This window comes from Pelobates fuscus, chromosome 4 (genome assembly GCF_036172605.1).
Source record: "Pelobates fuscus isolate aPelFus1 chromosome 4, aPelFus1.pri, whole genome shotgun sequence".
NCBI classification, from domain to species: Eukaryota; Metazoa; Chordata; class Amphibia; order Anura; family Pelobatidae; genus Pelobates; species Pelobates fuscus.
Window position 1 is genome coordinate 118,308,039 of NC_086320.1, and position 23,852 is coordinate 118,331,890.

The window sequence follows — 23,852 nt, forward strand, 5'->3', positions numbered from 1 at the left end:
AAACACAGAGGTATTCAATAACAGGGTTTTATTCACTAAAGTGATCATTACTGGGAATTCAAAGTGACTTTCACATTTAAGGCCGCAATAGCCAAACTGAAAGCAGAATTACTTAGAGAATTTTTATAATTAAATTTTTATTGTCCTTCATTTTGAAATTCCCTTTTCACTATAGTGAATAGATCTGTAAATATTAAATTATTGGAAATTCACGAGGTAATTTTAAATTTTACAGCCATTATAGCTCAACTAGAAACATAGTGGAGAGCTCTACCATTTGGGCTGTTTAGGTCTAAAAAATGCAATTTCCTGCTGCATTCCTGACAGTTTAAATCCTAGTGAATTATTGTGCCATCGCTGGTGGTGCTGAAGGACTTATGGAATATAGAGCATGTAATAGATAAGATTATTTTAAATAGAAAGGGGAGAGAATTCTAGAGCTGCAGAGCTCTATAGTCATATATATTTTAAGCTTTTTTTTTCCAAGAGCAGGGCTTTGTTATAAAATTAAATCAATAATCATTTTGTGCTTTATTTAGCATTTTATAAAAGTGACATGAAACTCACTTAGACTAACATTTCAAACAGTATGCCTTTATAAACAAAAATATGTAATCAGAATTTCATGTGCACCTTCTTTCTTAATCTGTCTCCCACACCATGGCCAAACTTGCATTGTGCAATGCCTTTTTCCTACTGTTAGCACAGGAAGAATTGCAATAGTCATGCTAATCAGTATCTATCACATTCATCACTAGCATGTTCCAGTCCTGTTGCATTGCCCAAGTTAAACAATTTTGCCAGTGCCCCAACTTTTCCCATTATTTGAGGTTTGACTAAGGCCTGTCTACCTTGTTAGGGTCACATCTTGTCAAAGTGTAGTGGCAGTACAAAGTTAAAATTAATCATACTCCTTGGATGAGAGAATAATCACAGCGTATTGCTAACCTGTTCAGTGAATATTGCTATTAGTTTTTCGAGCATATAAGAGGAGACAATGAATGAAAAATGCTAACACTAAAATTAACAATAATAAACAATATCACTCAAGTGAAATATTTTGACATCTGACTAAATCTATTTATATTACAGCACTGAGAAAAATAATATGACATATCCAAACCCCGGTGAATAACTGCAGACTATAGTAAAAGTAAAAAAAAGAGATGAGAAGTAGAGAGTCAATTAACAAAAGGAGATTAAATTGACTAGAAAAAAAGTAGGGTACTTGATTCTAGATAATGGAATATATATATATCAAGATCTTGATAAAGACACTCAGGGGTTGAAACGTTGTTCGATTTACAGATATAATTGTTCTTTACCTTTTGGATTAAAATCACCATATAAACATTTTTCAAGTCCTGTGAGTGCACCCTTTATGAATATTTGGATATTTGTAAACACGGGTAGCACCTAGGCTATATTTACAAAATAGTGTCAAGTGCCAAGCTGATTTCTTATATATATATATATATATATATATATATATAGATTATACAAGTGCATATATATATATATATATATATATATATATATATATATATATACACACACACATATATACAAACAGATAGAGAGACAGACATCAAAGGGATTTTTGGTAGCCCTAAATAAACTAAAAAGCCCAGAAATAATATCCTATAATGTGTCTTTTGCATCACTTGCTATTAAAAGCCCATATTATCATAATCTACTGCTGGATAATAGTCATTTTCATACAGAGAAATACAGCAGATCTTTCTTTTACACGTATAGTGTATAAATTCAAACCAATGTATATTTGTGGGAAGAAGAGTATACAAGTGTATTTACTAATTGATATAATTTAATCCACTGTATTCACCAGTATCAGGGTTATTCAATAAAGAGGGTCATTTACTAAATCATAATTGTCAGGAACTCACTAGGGAATTGCACACTGTACGCCAAGATAGCTGTGCTGGAAACATAGCTGACTAGGAGAATTTTTCCAGAGTCAATAACCCTGTCAGTTTTAATTTGTCCTTTTCAGATCTATGTTGCTCACTATTTACAATATACAAGTTTCAGCACCTTGGACAGCAGCTGCTCTACATGACCTTATAAAACCTTCCTACTCTCAGCTGATGTTTTTTTTGCCATGTTTGTGTTTTATTTCCACAGTAGATATTATTACATTGCTTGTTATTTTTGTATACTCCCTATACTTTTCCAACCTTTATCCGACCTCCTCCTCCTCCCCTTCTTGTATTCAGTACCACTCCAGAATTTTACTAAGAGCGCTGACCTTTAAAATCTTGTTTTTTAACATAAGGTTATGTTTAACAGACATTATGATTTGATAAATGACCTAGAAGATTTGGGGCAATAATAGATGATTTGAACAATTAAAAAAAAAAATCTGCCGAAAGAAAGTTCTTATCTAATTTGGTGATTTAATTTGAAAGTTTCTTGCTTTCAACTTGCTACAAATCTCTGTTTAGTAACTAGACATCATTATGTTTAGATTTCACCTTTCTTAGTGATCTATATTGCACTGTAACTTGCATCCTAAAAATAAAAGAGTCCTCTTAATGGCTTCTTATCCGTTAGAAAATATAACTGTGCATGCCAAGAAAAATTAGTGGATACCTAAAAAATGTATTTATTTATTTATTCATTTTGGCTTTCAAAGCACATGTGGTCCTGGTGAGGGGACAAACACAATTATCTATACAATTCTGAGCATTGTTGGCTACTATAGTAGTCTGTAGCCAATATGATATGATGTCATATATCATATCATATCAACCCTACTACAAAAAATGTGGACAGCTCCAGACAATGGGATTGACTGCAGGCCAGGGAAATAATTTGTTATCTTTAGTAAGTGATAATTGGTGTTGGCATGGAGAGGAAAATAAGTGGGGTGGTTTTCTTACAATTCAAAATTACATTTAAATCATGGCTTGGGAAGGAATGGGTTAATTGGCAAGTCTAAAATCATATTAAATAAAAAATATTGCACATATTAAACTGGATATACAAGCCTTATTGTTTTGGAAAACACAGGAAACCCACATGCATATGTCTTGCCTACAGACATGTACAACCCAGATATGCACATGTCTTGCCTAAAGGATCATGGGAAACAATCATGTGTCAGCAAGCCATTCTACCCACGTTTGATAATAGTGCACTGTTTCTGGTCCCATAGCATACTGCATATTTAAAGCAATTGGGTTCTAGACATACATGATAGTGTATCACAAACACTCCCTTTCTGTGTAATATTGTAAGCAAACTGAGATTTCTTACATTCTTTGTTTTCATTTGCAAAGTGTACAATATAAAGTAAAGTAAAATTGTAGAAAATACATTTTTAAACTGTTTATGATTGGTTTAATGTTTAAAGTTGTGAAAATGAAGCCCGTCTGCTCAGCCTCCTGGATTCTAGTGATGTTACCTGATGCTACCAGCCTATCACTAGCTCCCACAGTTACGAAATTGTTTGAGAAACATATGTAAAAACAGCGTTGAGGACCTCATGGCACCATAACAACTTAATTGAGATGAAGTTATTACAGTGCCCAACATTTTCCTTTAAAAAGCTGAATCATTTTGTCATAAGAATACGGGAAATAATTGACCATAGTTTAGTATCTCTAGAACTGATTGATTTTTATTCTCCTAGCACTATTACTCACTACTCATGTACTCAAGCAGAAACCTATCCAGAATAACCAAAGTGCAGCTTAGTTATAGGGGCTACAAGAGCAGCCCAAATTTATTCAAAGAGCATTCAAAGTACAGATGGAAATTTATCATTGATAAAGGGACAGGGTCCCAAAATTTTGTACTTTGAATGCTCTTTGAATAAATTTGGGCTGCACTAGTGGGCCCCTATAACTAAGCTGTGCTCTGTGGATGAATACTTTGGATTTCCGAATAAGATGAGTAATATAAAATATAGAAAATCCTACATTTTCAATTATTCTTTTTTAATATCAACTAAAACTCTCTAAGCATTCAGTATTGTATCTAAAGCCACATCATCAACCTAATGTCTTTATTTTAACAGAGGGCTTTTTTTTAGCTACTTGAATTTTCGTTGATTCCTCAACTCTCTGTTTTGCTGCCCCAATTAATTCACTCTTTTACATGTTTTATAAAAGTCTTTTCATTTGTTGGACACGCATTTTAAACAGTGGCTGATCCCTAGATGAACATTATGTATTTTTTATGTATGCATCAATGTATATTATTCTATAAGTCTGCCTTAGGCAATACATAGGAGTTTTCTAATTCAGGAAGGATCCTTGGGGGGACATGAGCAATAGTTCAGATAAGTGCTTAAAGTTATTGCAGCTCTAGCTGTGAACTTCTTCCTTTAAGCCAGGCAAATGTCGATCAGATCATTTGTACTTTCAGATGACTCCACTCTTATAACCTTTGAGTATCATTTTAAGGAAATGTAAGGTGTTAAATGTGTCGACCCTGCAAAGTGCTGCTTGTAATTGCTTTGAAATCAATGTTTTTATTTCCCTTTATGTTGCTCACTGCCGTTCAAAGGCCTAAAGAAATATATAAAAAAAACAAATAGCAACACAATGTCTTTCTGTCTCTATTAGATAATGACAATGAAAATCTACAACTAGCTCAAATTCCATAAAGTAAACAAAAAAAAAAATAACCGTAAGTAATTAATCATTTTGAGGAAGTACAGTTGTAAAAAAAAATAATAATAAAAAAAATAAATATATGTATTTTTTTTTACAACTGTACTTCCTCAAAATTATTAATTACTTACGGTTAATTTTTTTTTTGTTTACTTTATGGAATTTGAGCTAGTTGTAGATTTTCATTGTCATTATCTAATAGAGACAGAAAGACATTGTGTTGCTATTTGTTTTTTTTTATATATTTCTTTAGGCCTTTGAACGGCAGTGAGCAACATAAAGGGAAATAAAAACATTGATTTCAAAGCAATTACAAGCAGCACTTTGCAGGGTCGACACATATATATATATATCAGCAATAATCTCTCTCTCTCTCTCTCTCTCTCTCTCTCTATATATATATATATATATATCATATATCAGTAATAATCTATATATATTTATATATATATATATATATATATATATATATATATATATACATATATATATAGATTATTACTGTTCCTTCTCTTTTCCCCTCACCTGGTTACTTTTTCTATCTTGGTCTGTGAACCAAATGGTGGGAAATGCACATATCAGTGTAAAATATATACATTATATTCACATTATGTATATATTTTGCAGAATACTGATTGACCCATATTCACACTTTTTGGCTTGTCTGATTTTCAAGAACAGTGGGGTAAGTCTCAGGCAGAGGAGGGCTGGCAAATGGGTTATTTGTCCTCCAGGGCCGCTATTATAGGGATGTTTGTGGGCTGTAACTATATTTGGGTTTGTGACTGCATTTTTTTATTATTGTAATCCATATATTGCAATAATAGTAGACAATAGTAGACATTTAACCCCTTCAGGATGGAGTCAATAGTACACGTTCTGATCAAAACAAAATGTAAACAAAAAAGGGAATTTGCGCTATATATGTGTGTTCAACCGTAATTCCCCTCTTTCATATAAAATGCACCCCCCCCCCTTATTATATATCATTTTGTTCAGGAGAAATAAGGCTTTAATTTCTCATAAACTATTCATATATGAAACGTAACGTATTATGAATAAAAAAAATAAACAGAAAAAAAATTGTAGTTCCGCCTGACATTTTAGCTGTAAATGTCCTAATACTGTTCGCTTTTACTGAAATACCCCCCATTAACAGATTTTATGGTGTTTTGGAAAGTAACAGGGTCAAATATAGCACATCCCAATTTTCATCTTTTTCACATTAAAATTTGCCAGATTAGTAATGTTACCTTTGAGACCATGTGGTAAAAAAACAGTACACAACCCAAGGTATTGCAAGTGGGGTATGTCCTTTCTTTTTTAGTAGCCACTTAGTCACAAACACTGGCCAAAGTTATCGTTCATTGTTATCATTCATATTTGTTTTTGTGTGAAAAAAGCAAAAAACTAATATTTGGCCAGTGTTTGGCCAAGACAACTAAGAAACTTATTTCCATCCAATAGCAGTGGTGGGAGGAGTTTACTCAGGAATAGTGCTTGAAAAAATGGCAGATTTACATACACCACATTCTTCGGAATCTGTCTTGGAATGCTTATTTTAGTTTTCTTATTTTTTTTTCAAGAAAAACAGAGGTTGCTGGTAAAATTTGTGTTTTGTACCTGTTATCAATTACTGGGACTAAATGAGAGAGCACACCAACTCCTTGCAACTCTAACAGGTCACTCCCTCTGCACTGACTTGGTTTTCGCCTCCCATGATGTTACACAGATTACAGAGTCTAATGCACATGTACACCAAGTGCTGTGCACACATTAACGCTTCTCATAGAAAAGCATTTAATCAATGCTTTCCTATGGGGAATTTGAAGATATTAGCTGTCCTTATGCAAAGCATGATGCCCAATGTCGTTAAACTCCGTTAGGGAGAAAAATGCGCCTCTAGTGGCTATCTGCAAGACAGCTACTAGCGGTGGACTTTACACTGCAATGTAAACATTACAGTTTCTATAAGACTAAATTTTTTACATTGCAGGGTTAAGGGTTAAGGTGACACTTCACCTAGACTATTTCAATGTGATGAAGAGGTCTGGGTGCCTATAGTGTCCCTTTAAACCCTGTTAGTGTCAACTTAAAGCACCTAGCCCATTTAACTGTGCAATATCACAGTCATATGTACATGTAAAATTTGCCAGATTAATTGACTTAAAATAAGTATATCATTTACATAATAACAGAGTGATATATTGAAAAATATAATATAGGATATCGCCATATAAATAAAACTTGAATACGTTACATGAAACATACACATTCGGTGAAAACAGGAAAATAAATAAGAAAATTTTAATTGGGGGACATGAGGTCGGCCAGCTGATTTTTTTTAGAGGATGTTCTCCTTCCAAGTACCAACACAGCTTGTGCTGGCTCACAATAACACAATAGGAGTAAATTTTATTTTCCATGTTCAATCTGGCCAATTTCTAATGGATTTATCCAGCATTCTCCAGAGATACATAGAAAAAAATGCATGCATTCAGGAAATTGCCCATTTTTTATTACGACATCCTCAGAGTAAAATTTAATTAAAACATATATCATGCCTCCTAGGAATGAGGTCCAGCTGAAATACTGTATCATTCATTTCTTAATTCTATATATTGTTTAAGATGCATACATTATTACTTGTCTTAAATATTTATTTTTAATTATTTAGATGGTATAATATGCACAGTGGATTCTTGTAGTTGAGTTTGCAATGCTTGTTTTTCTTTCACTGTTTTATAAACCTAATCCATCTTTACAATTCTATAATAGACATTACTACAGTGATATTCCCTGCTGTAGTGCTGATCTTAATAAACTAATAAAAATTGTAAAAAAAATATATGAATCCAACATCTATGCATGGGGTCACAGTGCAGTTTATATAACCTTGGTATTAGAGAGAATGAATGCCAGTCTATGTAAGCACTGTACACAGTGACTTGAAGCTTTCTGTACTTTGTATGAGCATGTCACGTAAAGGTGAATAAAGTACGTTTGGACACCTTCCAACATTAGTGTAGGGCTTTCTGTGATTTAAAATGTAGCGCACTGAATCTGTCATCGCCAATTTTCTCTAGCAATGACCTATGATGAACTCATAAATGACCATGTCTTTGGGATTTTCACTAGTTTGCCAGGAAACTAAGACACTAAGCAAATTACATGACATTACACAAAACAGGTTCCAAATCAGGAATTCTCAGCAGGATTCAATATATTTGGAAGGAATAGCTCAGTTGTTAGCTAAAGGTAGTTTGCAAAGGATGGGGAAAAGCAATTCGGTCTCCGGCAGTATGTAGGGTTAGACTAATTATAGTTATGTGTTTATAGACACGTCTGCTCCGTATTACTTCCTTTATATACAAAAACACCCTATAACTTGGGGTATAGGTACTACAAGTACTAATGTGCTAATATACCTTCAGTTAGACTAACAAGACAGATTTAACCTCAATATATATAAAATGTACTGCAAGAGTAAAGTCTTCTATTCACCATGCAGCAGCTTTTCATAACAGAAAAAACACAGTATTAAATCATTAAAAAAATATACATATATTTATTATCTTTATTTTTAAAACCTTTCAAAAAACGATTTATATATTTTTTTAGATCTTTTTACATTATTTATATATATATATATATATATATATATATATATATATATATATATATATAGAGAGAGAGAGAGAGAGAGAGAGAGAGAGAGAGAGAGAGAGAAATCAAACATATTTCGGATAATATAGGTATACAATTTAAAGGACCACTATAGTACAGTTCTCCTGCAGGAGAAGCCAGCAAAGTGAGGCAATGCCGGATTGCGCTTATTGCCCAAGAGCCTTCAGCTGATACTGTCAGCCAATAAGTGCGGTCCTACTGAGCTCTAAGCAGTGACAACTAACTTCGCCCTCTGGAGATGGCTGGATGCAGCAGATGTGGCACAGGGGCCCAAATGGATCGAGGTGAGTTTTCAAACCATACTATAATAGTTTGACATCTTTCTGTGAGTTGGCACCAGTGCACCCCTGGCACCATAACCACTACAGAAGACTGTAGTGATTTTGGTGCTTGGAGTGTTCATTTAAAATGTCGTGGTCAAGATGGTCAAAACATACAGTTACAAGATATACAGTGATGTGACTGGTTTCAGAATTTACAAAATACAGATTAAGGAACAGCACACGCAAATATATATTTTTACATTTTACAAGGCTATTTAAATCACCCATCTCAGCAAACAACTATGGGGATCCAGTTCCATCATATGGCCATGCTGAGCTTAGCACCATACGACTATACTGTGTTATCGAATTCCCAAATTTGTTTGCTGAGATAGGTGATTTTAAGTAGCTTTGTGATATGTAAAACTATTTTTGTTGCACTGTTCCTGTATATTGTCTAAATGTTACTCTTGAGAAATCCACGTTCCGGGTGCACCCCCAAATCCCATTGTTTCTAGTTTCATACTTTAGTCTTTTGAATGTCCTTGCAATTGAAAAAGGCATTTTTGATTTACTGTGGATGATGGGGCATCCAGTACTGGCGGCAATTTTGGTCCTACTGCCATTTACATTTGGATACCAAGATGTAGAAGGAGGGGAACAGGGAACCGCTGAGCACACACTATTTCATTTCAGCATGTTATATTCTGTAAATAGAAATGCTATTCCACAATATATTATGCTGTTTAACTTCCACTTGTTTCAGTGAACCTTTATAATTCAAGAACAATATGCACTTTCAAAAATGGGATTGCTGCCTTTGACTGTAGCAATCTATGATTTAGAGTTTATATGCTTCAGTGCATGTGAATGATATTTGAATATATTATCCACAGTTTTAATCAGAAATTGTATGTTTTTGATTGGTCCTTAAAGCATCATTTAACAAGCGATATATCTTATGGTTTTGTTGTATTTTTTTTTGTGTCATGCTTTCAGTTTGGTACTCAAGCCTTAGCCCCATACTCCTTAATGATTTACTTAGCTATTTGTGGTCTGATATTGTTCGGTTTGCATAACAATTACACACGCAGCAATATTTTAATGATATTGAAAAATGCTAAAACTAACCTTTATGGAAAGCAATGAATAAAAAAAAAAAAAAGTGCTGTGCTCTTTTGTTATCTTTTAAAATAGTGCTGTATTGTTAAGACAAGTTTTGCAACCACAATTGACTTTTGACAATAAAAAAAATCTAACCATTAACCCCTTAAGGACACATGACACGCGTGACATGTCATTATTCCCTTTTATTCCAGAAGTTTGGTCCTTAAGGGGTTAAAAATAAATGCTCAAATCTACAACATGTATTTCAATGCTGCTATAGGTGTAAAGGCAAGTGAATTATAGGCTTTCGATAAACCTCTAATAGATTTATATACGGTTAAAATTGCCCTTTCACATGTATCTTTTTTGTAGTTTAAACAAAACCGTTTTTTTACGTTTGCAATTTAATGATCCATTATTAATTACTTTTCAGTTCATGACTTCAGTGGATTTTATTAAGAAGCAATGAAAGGGAACAGATCTAAAACCACCCTTTGTATGGCTACAAATGACTCACTATACATATTTTAATTAAACATTAATATAATTTTTGGCAAGGAGAATAGAAGTACACACACTGTGAAACATTATATGCTGATCTCTCTATTTAATCCCATTACAAATGCTTAACAATTGCAATATGCCTAGAATTTCTTACAACATCCAGAGATGATTGGGAGACCTGTAAAACGAGCATACCTTTTTGTACAAGTGATTAGTAATTTAGGTTTTTGGCTACCCTAGAACAGGGCAATGCATCCACAATTAAACTTAAATTACACACATATACTGTATACACAGCCAACAACATACAGGAAAAAAGTATTTGATCCCCTGCTGATTTTGAACGTTTGCCCACTGACAAAGAAATGATCAGTCTACAGTTTTAATGGTAGGCATATTTTAACAATGAGAGGCAGAATAAAAACAAAATAATCCAGAAAAACCCATGTCAAAAAAGTTATAAATTGATTTGCATGTTAATGAGTGAAATAATTATTTGACCCCTTTAAATTAGTACTTAGTGGCAAAACCCTTGTTGGCAATCACAGAGGTCAGATGCTTCTTGTAGTTGGCCACCAGGTTTGCACACATCTCAGGAGGGATTTTGTCCCACTCCTCTTTGCAGATCCATGTCATTAAGGTTTCAAGGCTGACATTTGGCAACTCAAACCTTCAGCTACCTCCACAGATTTTCTATGGGATTAAGGTATGGAGACTGGCTAGGTCACTCCAGGACCTTAATGTGCTTCTTCTTGAGCCACTTCTTTGTTGCTGTGGCCGTGTGTTTTGGGTCATTGTCATGCTGGAATAACCATACACGAACCATTTTCCATGCCCTGGCAGAGGGAAGGAGGTTCTCACACAAGATTTGACGGTACATGGCCTCGTCCATCATCCTTTTGATGTGGTGTAGCTGTCCTGTCCCCTTAGCAGAAAAACACCAGCAAAGCATAATGTTTCCCCCTCCATGTTTGATGGTGGGGATGGTGTTCTTGGGGTCATAGGCAGCATTCCTCCTCCTCCAAACATGGCGAGTTTAGTTGATGCCAAAGAGTTTGATTTTGGTCTTATCTGACCACAACACTTTCACCCTTTAAGAGAGTGCTCCTACTCTCAGCTCGTTACCTTTATAAAAGACACCTGGGAGCAAGAAATCTTGCTCATTGATAGGGGATCAAATACTTATTTCACTCATTGACATGCAAATCAATTTAAAACTTTTTTGACATGCGTTTTTCTGGATTTAGTTTTTTGTTATTCTTTCTCTCACTGTTAAAATACACCTACCATTAAAATTATAGACTGATCATTTCTTTGTCAGTGGGCAAAGGTTCAAAATCAGCAGGGGATCAAATACTTTTTTCCCCTCACTGTACTGCTAGTTTATATCACTTAACGTCAGCTCGAAATTACTAATATACAGTTATTTATTTATTTATTGCTAATTATTTGCAAGACAGAATAACTTTTATTGGGGGAGTGTGTTGTTTAATAAAAAGTGATGAATTCGGTTATGAGAATTCTGTTTCGCCCACCACTGCAGACAAAGCACTTTTACCTCTGCCCAGGAACAACTCAACTATGAGTATGATGAGCTCGAGGAATTAAAAGAGGAGAATGTGGAGAGGACAAGTAGCAGCTCAGTACAGTATTGTTTCCACCATCTAGAGTACACTCACCTCTTGCACCTTTTCCACCTCCAAGTCCATCTGTGTCTCGCCTCATCCAACTGAGTCAGTTGTGACATCAGATGCACCTGCTACCACTAGTACAAGTCTTACTGCCTACCCTGAGGTTATTTGTTTTTTTTTAACTCTTTGTAGGAATTAGTATGCTAAATGTGGTGTTGGTGTCTGTGGTGTATTTTTTTGGTGGTGGCTAATGTTTTCAAATGCTTTTTATTGCTGTGGTTTTACCTTGCCTGGCTGAGTCCTGCAGTATGGTTATGTATGCTACTTCAGCAGATGTGGTTGGTTGAAGCTTACAGCTCAAATAAAATAAGACATATTTGTAGTCTGTTAACTCAGCTTAACATGGAATTTCCTTGTTTATTCTGTGCCAATTACAGTTAATTCCCATTGAAATTAAATGCATGCACATCTGTATATTTATTTAGATAGAAAATATGGACTTCAACTTTAGTTTTTAGGTTCTAGAGATCAAAAGAAAAAACACTAATATATGTGACATGGTCTCTTTAAATACATGATTTTTTGATAAATTTGTTTCTTTAAGATATATATACATTTTAAGCTGTTTTACTTTTTGATGGGTTGTTCCTTTAAGACCCTATGTATATGTCTTAAGCTGTGCTTTTTCATTCATTCTTATATTTTTATTTTTATATATATATTTTTTTATTTTTTTATTTTTATTTTTATTTTATTTTATTTTTCCTTTATGCATTTAGTAATTTTTTATAGAGGAAGGTTTGTTTATTGTTTATTGATATCCTGGTGACTTATGGGATATGAGATCGATTTTTGATTTGGTAACTATTGTTTTTTCATATTATGGTCCTTTTCCGCCCCTTTGACGAGTGGTGGAACGCAAAATTGGCGAATGGAACGCATCATCATTTCCGGTTTAGTCTAAGAATGAAACCGGAGTCGCATTTCCGGTGACGTCATTGGAACGCACCCGGAAGTATAGAAAATGCCAAACCCGGTAGTATGGTGTGGATAGGCTGGGACTTACTGCGCGCCAAACTCAGATGAGTTTAAAAGAAGATCGGGACTTGAAGGACGTTGCATGCAGACTAGGAGATTCACTTTCCCCTGAGGAAGTTCAGGTTACTGAACGAAACGCGTAGGGCTTTCTATTTTAGTGCAGAATTTCTGACTTTGGTTTTGTTTTGTATTTTATTTTCACATCTTTTTTCTGGACATTGGTCATTTTGATGTTCCTGATTCCAGGGATCCCGAGATTGGATTTATTGATGTGCCTGTTTTCCACTTCAATTTTGTAAGTGTGTTTGTATATTTAAGTGTTCATTTTTATCAAAGATACTCTGCACTATTATTTTTATATATTTTTTCTCCTTTATATCTGCCATGATGCTTCGCAAGTCCTGAGGTTTATGATAACGCCTACAATCAATTTTTGTTTGTGAGTGTGACTATTTTGCATTTACTCACTATTTTAAAGTGTTATAGCATTATATATATACATATATTATATATATATCATGTTTTTCTGTTGTTATTGTATTGTAGATTTTCTATTTTCCCTGCCATCAACGTTTCATCAATTCACTGTTTGAGTGTTTGATTTCATTGAGTCCATTAACTGTCCATTGAGTAAACAATGGACAGTTAAAACAATTTCCACTTTTGACATTTTTCTAACGGTAGAATTTGTTTGAGAATGTCATATCTACTGTATTGGAATTTCACTGAAAACCAACACAATCAGAAGGTATGCATGTGACAAAATAAGGACAGATTTTTGACAAAAAGTAACAATAGATAGAGCTTTAAGTATCTTTCACCACAACATCTTCCATTTCCCATTAGCCTATTGGAATATTGAATGCCTATGATATCTAATTGTGGGAGCAAAATAATCTGGGGAAGATATCATGCCCCTTGTAGGACTTTCCATTGACCAGTATTATGTACTGTCATGCATGTTGGAACGTAAATTAGTGATGTAGATGGTTATTAGACAACACTGAAAATGCTAAAGATGGAGCTGTAGAGGAAATGGAAATGTTTAAGACAAAGGGGTTTAGATATGTTTATCTACCTTCCCTCTATCCTTCTGGGTGCCACTGTGGAAGTGAATATGCCACCTAGTCTTTAGTCTCCTTGTGCAGTCCTTCCATTTAGTGTTAAACAATGTTTTAGTACTAAGGAGTTCTCTGCAGCCCATCCCCTTTATTCTGTTTGTGCTAATGAGGAAGTGTGTAATTTCTGCCTTAGCCATACCTCTAGCAGGGGTTGGCCTGCTGGTGGCCAGGGACCCTTCTTTAGTGTTAACCCCTTAAGGACGGAGCCAAATGTACACGTTGTGAACGAAACAAAATGTAAACAAAACCTGGCATTTGCGCTATTTGTCTGTCCAACCGTAATTCACCTCTTTCATATTAAATGCACCCCCCCCCCTTATTATATATCATTTTATTCAGGGGAAACAGGGCTTTCATTTAATATCAAATATTTAGCTATGAAACATAATTTAATATGAAATAAATATAAAAAAATGGGAGAAAATAAGATTTTGTTTTTTTAGTTCTACATGACATTTTAACTGTCAATGTCACAATACTGTTTGCTTTTACTGCAATACAATACACATATTTGTATTCAGCAAAGTCTCACGTGTAAAACAGTACCCCCTATGTACAGTGTTTATGTTGTTTTGGGAAGTTACAGAGTCAAATATAGCGTGTTACATTTTAAAAAAATTGAAATTCGCCAGATTGGTTACGTTGCCTTTGAGACTGTATAGTAGCCCAGGAAATAAATTTATACCCATAATGGCATACCATTTGTAATAGTAGACAACCCAAGGTATTGCAAATGGGGTATGTCCAGTCTTTTTTAGTAGCCATTTGGTCACAAACACTGGCCAAAGTTAGCGTTAGTATTTGTTTGTGTGTGAAAAATGCAAAAAACGCCAATTTTGGCCAGTGTTTGTGACTAAGTGGCTACTAAAGAAGACTGGACATACCCCATTTGCAATACCTTGGGTTGTCTACTATTGCAAATAGTATGCCATTCTTGGGCTACCATAGGGTCATAAAGGCAACGTAAGCAATCTGGCGAATTTTAATGTGAAAAAAATGAAACACAAGCCTTATATTTGACGCTGTAATTTTTGAAAACACCATAAAACCTGTACATGAGGGGTACTGTTGTACTCGGGAGACTTCGCTGAACACAAATATTTGTGTCTCAAAACAGTAAAAAGTATTGCAGCAATAATATCGTCCGTGTAAGTGCTGTTTGTGAGTGAAAAATGCACAAAACGTCACTTTTACTGGCGATATCATCGTTGTAATACATTTTACTGTTTTGAAACACTAATATTTGTGTTCAGCGAAGTCTCCCGAGTAAAACAGTACCCCCCATGTACAGGTTGTATGGTGTATTGGAAAGTTATAGGGTTAAATATAGTGCTAGCAACTTAAATTCCCTATACTTTCGGCATGGGTTGTCAGGCAGGTCCCGCTAATTGTAATTAATTAGGATACCTAATTATGTAAAAATATTACATAAATATATGTGTAGAATTAATATATGTAAATATATACATATGTGTATATATACGTATATATATATACTTTTTTAAAAATATTTTTATTTATATATAGGTATATATATAGTGATAGATACGTATATATTTATGTGTATATATATATATTTTGTTCTACATGTATTTTGATATAAATATATATATATATTAATATCACAATACAGTTAGAACAAAATAAAACACATCTATATATTTTTTAATATTTTATTTTTAATTTTTTTTTTTATTTTTTTTTTTTACGTATTTACATATTTTTTATATTATATATAAATATATATATAACAATAATTATATATATATTTAATCAGTATCAGTCTACGTGTAATTTGATATTAATATATATATATATATATATATAATTATATATATATTAATAGTAAAATACACCTATACAGTTTACGTGTGTGTATGTATATGTGTATATATATACTTAGATCATATATATATAATATATATATATATGATCTAAGTATATATATATATATATTTTTACACTTATTTAATTTATTTTAATTTTATTTCCAGCCAGCAGGGGGACTAACTGTCATTACAGTTAGTACTCCTTCTGGCATTGCTGCAGCCAGCTATCCCGGCCATGTGATTGTGAGGTCCTCGCAAGGACCTCACTCTCACATGGCCCGGGGGGGCTGAAGAGGACGGAGGTGCTGCGGGGGCTCCCTGGGGTTCCCCTAACCGCGATCGCCGGCGTGGGATCGCCGGCGACCGGGTAAGTAACAAAAAAACGGAGGGCGTACAATTACGCCCTGCGGCGTTTAGAGACGCTTTTAAAAGGACGTAATTGTACGCCCTCCTGTCTTAAGGGGTTAAACTGCTTGAAAATGGGTTGACACTGAATAGAGGGACAGAACCAAAGGACTCCAGATGCTATAACAATTTAATGAGATGAAATGATTATTGTGCCTAAAGTGTCCCTTTAACATGATTTGTTCACCTTCTTACAGCCAATGACAATATAACAGAAGCCAGATGAACAGAAGTTGAAGGACCACATTTGGATATCACTGGGCTAAATCAATAACTATCCTGGTCATCGGATGACATATATATATATATATTTTCTGTAAACAAATTTATCTTTTACATTTGGGACACAGATCCTATATGTCCCTTTAGATTCCGATTGATAACCAGTTTCTGTATTCATGCTTTTACTTGGTATGTGGCTGTCCTTGGGAAGCAGAGCATGCTGTAATTAGTGTTATATAATTGCATGTAAGATTTGCATAATTAATTGCAAAAATAAGCATCTAAAAAATGCAGATCTTTTTTATGTTGTAATCAGAAAACATAAAACCATTTATTATAATTTTAATATAAATATACCTTGCCATATGCCAGACCTGATATGCAACATCTAAATACTGTAAACGTATACAAACCTTTCTATGTTTAATTTCTGAAACAATGGTTTAAAGCAGATATAATTCACTTTGTCTTTTCTCGTATTACTGAGCATGGTTTATTTTTTTTATTCCATCCAAGACTAATGGAAATCTTACTTGGGAAATGTTTAGACTCATCTATTCTTCTTATTAGGGTAGACAATGAGTGCAAAAGGGGATGAAATATTCAAGAGAGAAAGGACTGAAACTAAATGTTTGTAGTGCTATCTTTCTGAAGTGAAACAGGGATAATCAACTTCTACCCTGTGCAAACAATCCTGCACTGCTTCAGTCATAGCTATCTGCTTTTATAAGCTTGGATGGAAGCCTGTGGCTACTCAGATAGTTCCAACTGGATTGTTACTATGTTGACTTAGAACCAAAGTGTAAATTCAGGTGAGTTCTAAAGGTACAGAAATATTCTATATATGCAATTTCACCCAATGCATCCCTTCAACATGGTATTTATCCCAATGCAGTACTCTACAAATTCTTCACTTCCAAGTCATATTCCCCTTTGCTGTTTCCCTTTTCCTCCACTAAATGGTTATGTAACACAATTTTGTATCCATGTTATTTTCTCAACACCCTGTCATATAACCCCAAATACTATCCCTGCCATTTCCTGAAATATCATCCATGTGTTATTTCCCCCGCATGTCATACAGTGTCACCTAAATGCTATATTAATGCAATTTCCTAAATATTGTTTCTCAAGATCCTATAATGATGTTATATCCCTCAATACCCATTCCAATACCATTCTATATAATACACATAAACAAGCACACTGCATAAACACCAACACATACACACACGCAAATTTGAAAATTACACCCTATAGCTACAATAGGATATAATTAACCCCTTAGGGACCAAACTTCTGGAATAAAAGGGAATCATGACATGTCACACATGTCATGTGTCCTTAAGGGGTTAAACCAGAACAATTGTTACTTTAGACTTAAATAATATTTCTGTCTGAGACATGTAATTTAACATATTTCTTTAAAATGGTTTTATGTTCTTTGAATATACTTGGAAATATTCTAAGTGTGTATAATTGGATGGAACCCTATTTTTGTTTTTATGTACTTTTAATAGCTTGCTAATGCATTATAGTTTGGCTTTTATTACTTAACATTTGCTATTATTAACAAAAGGCTATTATGCTTTTTGTCCCCACAAAATAGTAACATGTGGTGCAATGAAGATATATTTGTGAAGATATATTTGTGAAGTTTAGGACGAGGCCAACTTGGAATATTAAAAAATTGTAATAATGAACATATCATCGACTAAATTAAGAAAGTATGCATTTTTGTATTAATATATAAAAATATATAATAAAAAGTGCTTGCTTATTTCTGGGGATATATACACGCAATATATACATGATAACTAGATATCAAAACATGCCACTTTTATATAATACAATTTAAAATAAAGCAATAAATATAATGTAGCCACTAAATGGTGATAGGGAAATCTATAGTTTGGTGGGTGGGTGGGTGGGTGGGTTGGATGTCAAATGTTGATGAACTGTACGAATGTAGTCACTACGAAGCAATAGATGAAATCACGTTGGATTAAATTACATAGCTTGATAAATCTAGGCCACCAGCTCTTAAAAGTTATTTCATGCTCTAAAGTGGTGAATGCAGGCACCAATTTATTTTCTCTGCTTGAAATCATTCTGCGACGCTGTAGAATATTTCTTTCCATCGCAAACATTTTTTTCCAGCTAGGCTGATGTGGCTGTAGAAATGTTTCACATCTAATTTTAACTTATCAAACTGGATTCCTGTTAAATAATGTTCCAGGGTCACTGATCCATGCAAAGATAGCAAATCCTCAAAAATAACTTTTAAAAAAGCCAGTGGGTGACATCTGAACAATTTTCAGTTAGAAAGAACAAATGATGTGGACAAGTAAATTGATGGGAGTAATATCTAATGCCCTGTTCAATTGTGTCATGAAGGCTCCTGATGTGAAGGGAAGCCCCAACTGCTCAAAGACAAAATGGGCTTCCTACCGCTCACACTGCTGATGGCAAGGTCTGTAGCAGTTATCACAATAGGATATTGTTAAATAGCTAGTTTGTGACGGTGAGTTAATCATGCCATTGTACATGAGTATTCTGTAAGTCATGTGTGAAGAAGACATTGCCTTCTGAAAGCATACACAACATAAGTAATAGCATGGGACCACTTTGTTCACTTAGTACGGTAGCTGAGCTTCATCATTATCTGTCATGCCATTGCTTCCATTGGTGTGTGTTCAATTTAATACCACCCCCTTGACACTAATACCATTAAGGAACTAAACTAGCTTGTAAATGATGAAAATAACACTATTGCTCATCAGCCCCAATTATATGTAATTTTTTTTACCAAGATAAAATATTCTGTGAAATATAAATAATTAAAATAAATGGATACAGATCTGTTGCTTATGTTATGATATTTTTATGTCAATGTACACTGACATAAGAATATCATAGTTTATAAACTTTGACTCTGTCATATAATTATAGAATATAATGAAATAGTTAGTTTAAGCACTTTGTGTAATTGCAAAGTGTGTGACGTGTAGAGTGGCTCGAGCACACTTTCCAGTCTGAGAGTGGGCTATACTAGCAGCAGTTTGTAAAAATCACTGGTGCTATAAGACAGCCAACCAGCGCCGTCAGACAGTTTTGTCCTTATTATGCAAACATACAATAAAGATATTGGTCTCTCCCCTGCCCAGAGAGAGAGCCGAGTTGCAGACTGCACATGAATGACCACAGCTCAGCCAAAGCTGGAACATAGACTGGTCCACTGGAAAGTGAGCTTGTCTGTGAATAAACTGATAACAGCCACAGAATGGACACTAATAGCTTACAGAGCTGCTCAACATAACCAATATGATGATTAAAATTGTCATTTGGGGATAGACTACTCCCAAAATCCTCTGCTGGACACAGAATTGTGGGAAAAGATATTTCACCATAGACCCCCCCCCAAAAAGCTCATGCATTTCATGAGGGCGTGGGAGGGGTCTGCCAACCGCAATAGACATACTCCCTAGGCACTGCATTAAGCCGCAAATTGTGTTAGTAGATGGTTAAAGGGTAATCCAACTATTGCATTTTTTAAATGTAATTATTTATGAATATTTTTGTATAATTTGTAATGCATTTAACATTACTTTTACTAGACTAACCCTTTAATCTAAGCTGGGGAAAACCTAACATAGGAGAAAATATGTCATGACTGAATACTTTTTTTTTTGTATAAAGCTTGTGTTTTCAAAAATAAGTGACAGTGTGTCGCTAATGTGAGATTCATTTTGAAAAAAACATAATTGCAAGAGAAGGTGGATCATTTTTTTAGTAGTATATTGCTGCATTCGGTTTAATTCAGAAAATCTTAGAACACATATATATTCTATTGCTATGAATAAGTGGTTTTATGTAAGTAACTATTTATTCTCTTTTATAGCAATGTAACAACTCCCTCTCAGCTTATATTTTGTGGTATGTAAATATCTAAGTGAACTTTGTGGCTTTAGCTATGTGATTGTAATATGTTCCTAAGATTTCGCTTGTTAAAATACAATCTTGTTTAAAGCCAATTATTTCACAAGAGCACTTTGTAATCTGCATAAATCGGTTCTGGCAAGTTCTTCAGCTTGTATACTTGCTCTTCAGTATTTAGAATGAGAGTCAATCATTACATCCCCTATGACAGCACTGGTGTTGATGTTTATCTCGTAAGTTAGCCGTGCTATTCCATATTAAAAGCTGCATGATTTAACAGCATTGGTTCCATTATGAGAAAATAGAATGATCTCTGGTTTTTACAAGGCTCAATGGACTCTGAGCTGTTATATAGCATAGTGTATAAAAAGGAAGTATATACCATAAAACTGAATCAGCATACAACAAAGGTGATGAGTGAAAGCTATATAATGGCTACTCAATTTATTGAATTGCCAAGATGGGTTAGAAACATAGAATGTGACGGCAGATAAGAACCATTCGGCCCATCTAGTCTGCCCAGTTTTCTAAATACTTTCATTAGTCCCTGGCCTTATCTTATAGTTAGGATAGCCTTATGCCTATCCCATGCATGCTTAAACTCCTTTACTGTGTTAACCTCTACCACTTCAGCTGGAAGGCTATTCCATGCATCCACTACCCTCTCAGTAAATGTAATACTTCCCGATATTACATTTAAACCTTTGCCCCTCTAATTTAAGACTATGTCCTCTTGTTGTGATAGTTTTTCTTCTTTTAAATATAGTCTCCTTTACTGTGTTGATGGCCAGTAACAGCCAGTCCATGGCTTCAAGTCATGCACAATGTGAGATGTTAATGTAGTCATTAACATAGATTCTAACGGTGTAAATTACATGATATGCCATAGGTAATATCCTTCTTCAAGGCATATCCCAAATTGAACAATGGCAAACAAGCAATGCATAATTAGACTAGGCAAACTGTTTATTTAGCACTAATCTGTAAATAATAGTACCAGCAATAGTATTGCTGGTACTATTATTTACAGATTGGCCCATTGGTGCTCCATTGCTATGCATATCAGATAGAGGACTTAAAAGCAATCTTACTTGAGTGTGCTGAGTTCTGTGAGTGATGGTTGAGTAGCCTTAAGATAACTTTCTCTTCGTGCTGCGATTTTTGGAGTTTGCTTAGGGCTGTTGGTGTCAGAGTCCCCACTGTCATCATCTCCCATGGCTTTAATGTAGCTGCCACTGCGCATTCGCCGGCAAGGAATCTCATCATCTTTGCTTTTTGGACTGTACCCACTCCATTCATCTTGTGGAACCTACAATATATACAATGGAACATTAACTCATAGGTTAATGAACAGGATATCAGGACCTAAAGTCAAAACAAATTTTTCAATCCAAGACTTTTCAAACTCTAGAAGAGCTATTATCTAGCTTCTACAGAATTAACAATGGTTTAGTTAGGTAAAACAAAAAAATGCATTTCATCTTGATATTGTCATAGCACATCAATTTATTGCTACATGAAATATTTCTTGATACAAAAGGCAAAAAAGTGTCTCACTTAATATTTTTATCATTTGTGAAGGAGTGGTGAGGGAAGTAGGTATGCTATAAAACCAAACAAAAACCCACTTTACACAAATAAATTACAGTACTGTCTCTAAACTCAGAACATGTGTTTTAACTGTTTTCCAGTAAAAAAAAAAGGCAAGGTAAATTTAATGTTATTTTCAAAATGGGAAAAAATATATAATTGAGGGATATATATACACGGGGTAATTCACTGAAGTCCAAATGGCCCTGTACCAAATAAGGCAAAACCATTAGGTTGCATAAGTGGCCATTTCGACTGCAAAATTCTGACATTATTCATGCTAGATTTTGCAATTCAGGCCTCAAATGAACCTGAATTTGGTCCAGATTTGGTTCCAGATTTCTGTATTGAACACTTCAAATACGGCCTTTATTTAAAAACAATTTGAGCAATTTGCATGATTGCTAGCTCTAGCAGGGCAAAAAGTTAAAAAAAACCCTTGGTGACATTATGGTTTATTATGTGTAAGCTTGCCAGCGAAGACAAATAATTTATAAATAAAAAACCTACAGGGTCAATAAGACCCCCATATTACTATAATAGAGGTATTTTACCTTCCTCTGCCCCTACCTGACATATAGCAGGTGGGGGCAAGTATACTAAATGTCTAAACCTAGCGACTATTGCCCAGCTGCTAAAAAGGCCTCATTACTGTCCAGTCCCCTGTAAAATAACAGGGGTATATGGTTGCCCCTGTGCCTGCGCCTGATTATTGTCCCCCCCTGTCCCTACCTTTGGTCAGCAAGTTGGAGATATATAATATAATGGGGACATATTCCACCATGTTGCAGGGGTGACTGCCCACTGTAATTAAAAACTAGCAACTGGTCGCTAATAAAGACCTTATTCCATCCAACCAATTAGAATGCTTTGACTGAGATTTTAGTATGAGATGTCCTTCATGAAGATTTATCCCATTTTGAAAGTTCATTTTGCGTGGAGCCCTCACAGCTCACTTGGATTATCTTTGCTTTTAATGTTTTTCTTCTTTCATCGCATTTTTCCTGTTTTTTTTTTTATTCTAATTATTATTTAAAAGTAACATCAGGTTATTATAGCTTTTTAATTTGAACTAATATGGAGCTGAAAAATACAATATTTAATATTTAATAACGGTTTTACATTTATTGGAAACCCCTCACTTTTATTAGGTTAGGTTTTTTTTTTTGGGTGGGGTGGATAGGGGACCCTGAGCCCTGAGCCACTGGTGGAGGGGGGGGGGGGGGGAGGGGGGCAAAGCTTTTTTGGGGGTTAGACAATGGTATATCCACCCATCCATTGCCATTATGGGTAGGGGTAGAGAGATGGACAAAGGCATGCCAGCCTCTTTATTTTTAAAATACCCCACCTGCTGCACATGGTAGCTGCTGAGGGGACACTGGAATGTCCCCACCATTAATAAAATAGTAATCCTCAACTGGTTGCCTTGCTGATTTCTTCTTCCCTTAATTTCACTCAACTCAGGAGTGGGGGCTGGGGCAACACTGGAATGCCTCCCTATTGATCAAATAATAGCCTAATAAGTGGGCAAGGGGCAGCATAGTGTTTCCCCAGTTAATTTTTAAGGTGGGGCAGTGAGATGTCCACGCCCCATTATTTCATTTTAGCCTCCCACCTGATGCTCAAGGGTGTGGGCATGGGGTCCTATCCTAGATTTCCCTGGGTATTTTACAGGCCCCATCCCCATGGTATGGGAGCTTTATTAGCGACTGGGAACAACAGCTACCTAGTTTATAGTTTAGCTTTTAATTACAGCGAGCAGTCGCTGGCTGCTCAGTGTTTAGTCGACATAACTCTACCTGAGAATGATAAGTGGAGGCATAAGAGAAGTCTTATATCTCCCTTATACTAATATGATGGTCATATTCACTGCATA

The 23,852-nt window shown here is 34.8% G+C and overlaps 1 protein-coding gene across 2 annotated transcripts in view; it reads right to left on the bottom strand.

Annotated features, from left to right (window-relative positions):
• The window catches only part of DLGAP1 (DLG associated protein 1), a 614,261-nt gene that overhangs the window by 205,360 nt on the left and 385,049 nt on the right, over positions 1–23,852 (bottom strand). For both annotated transcript variants that reach the window (XM_063451516.1, XM_063451517.1), the window contains exon 6: positions 21,478–21,695. In XM_063451516.1, the coding sequence (XP_063307586.1) occupies positions 21,478–21,695 (218 nt within the window). The remainder of the gene's footprint in view (positions 1–21,477; positions 21,696–23,852) is intronic.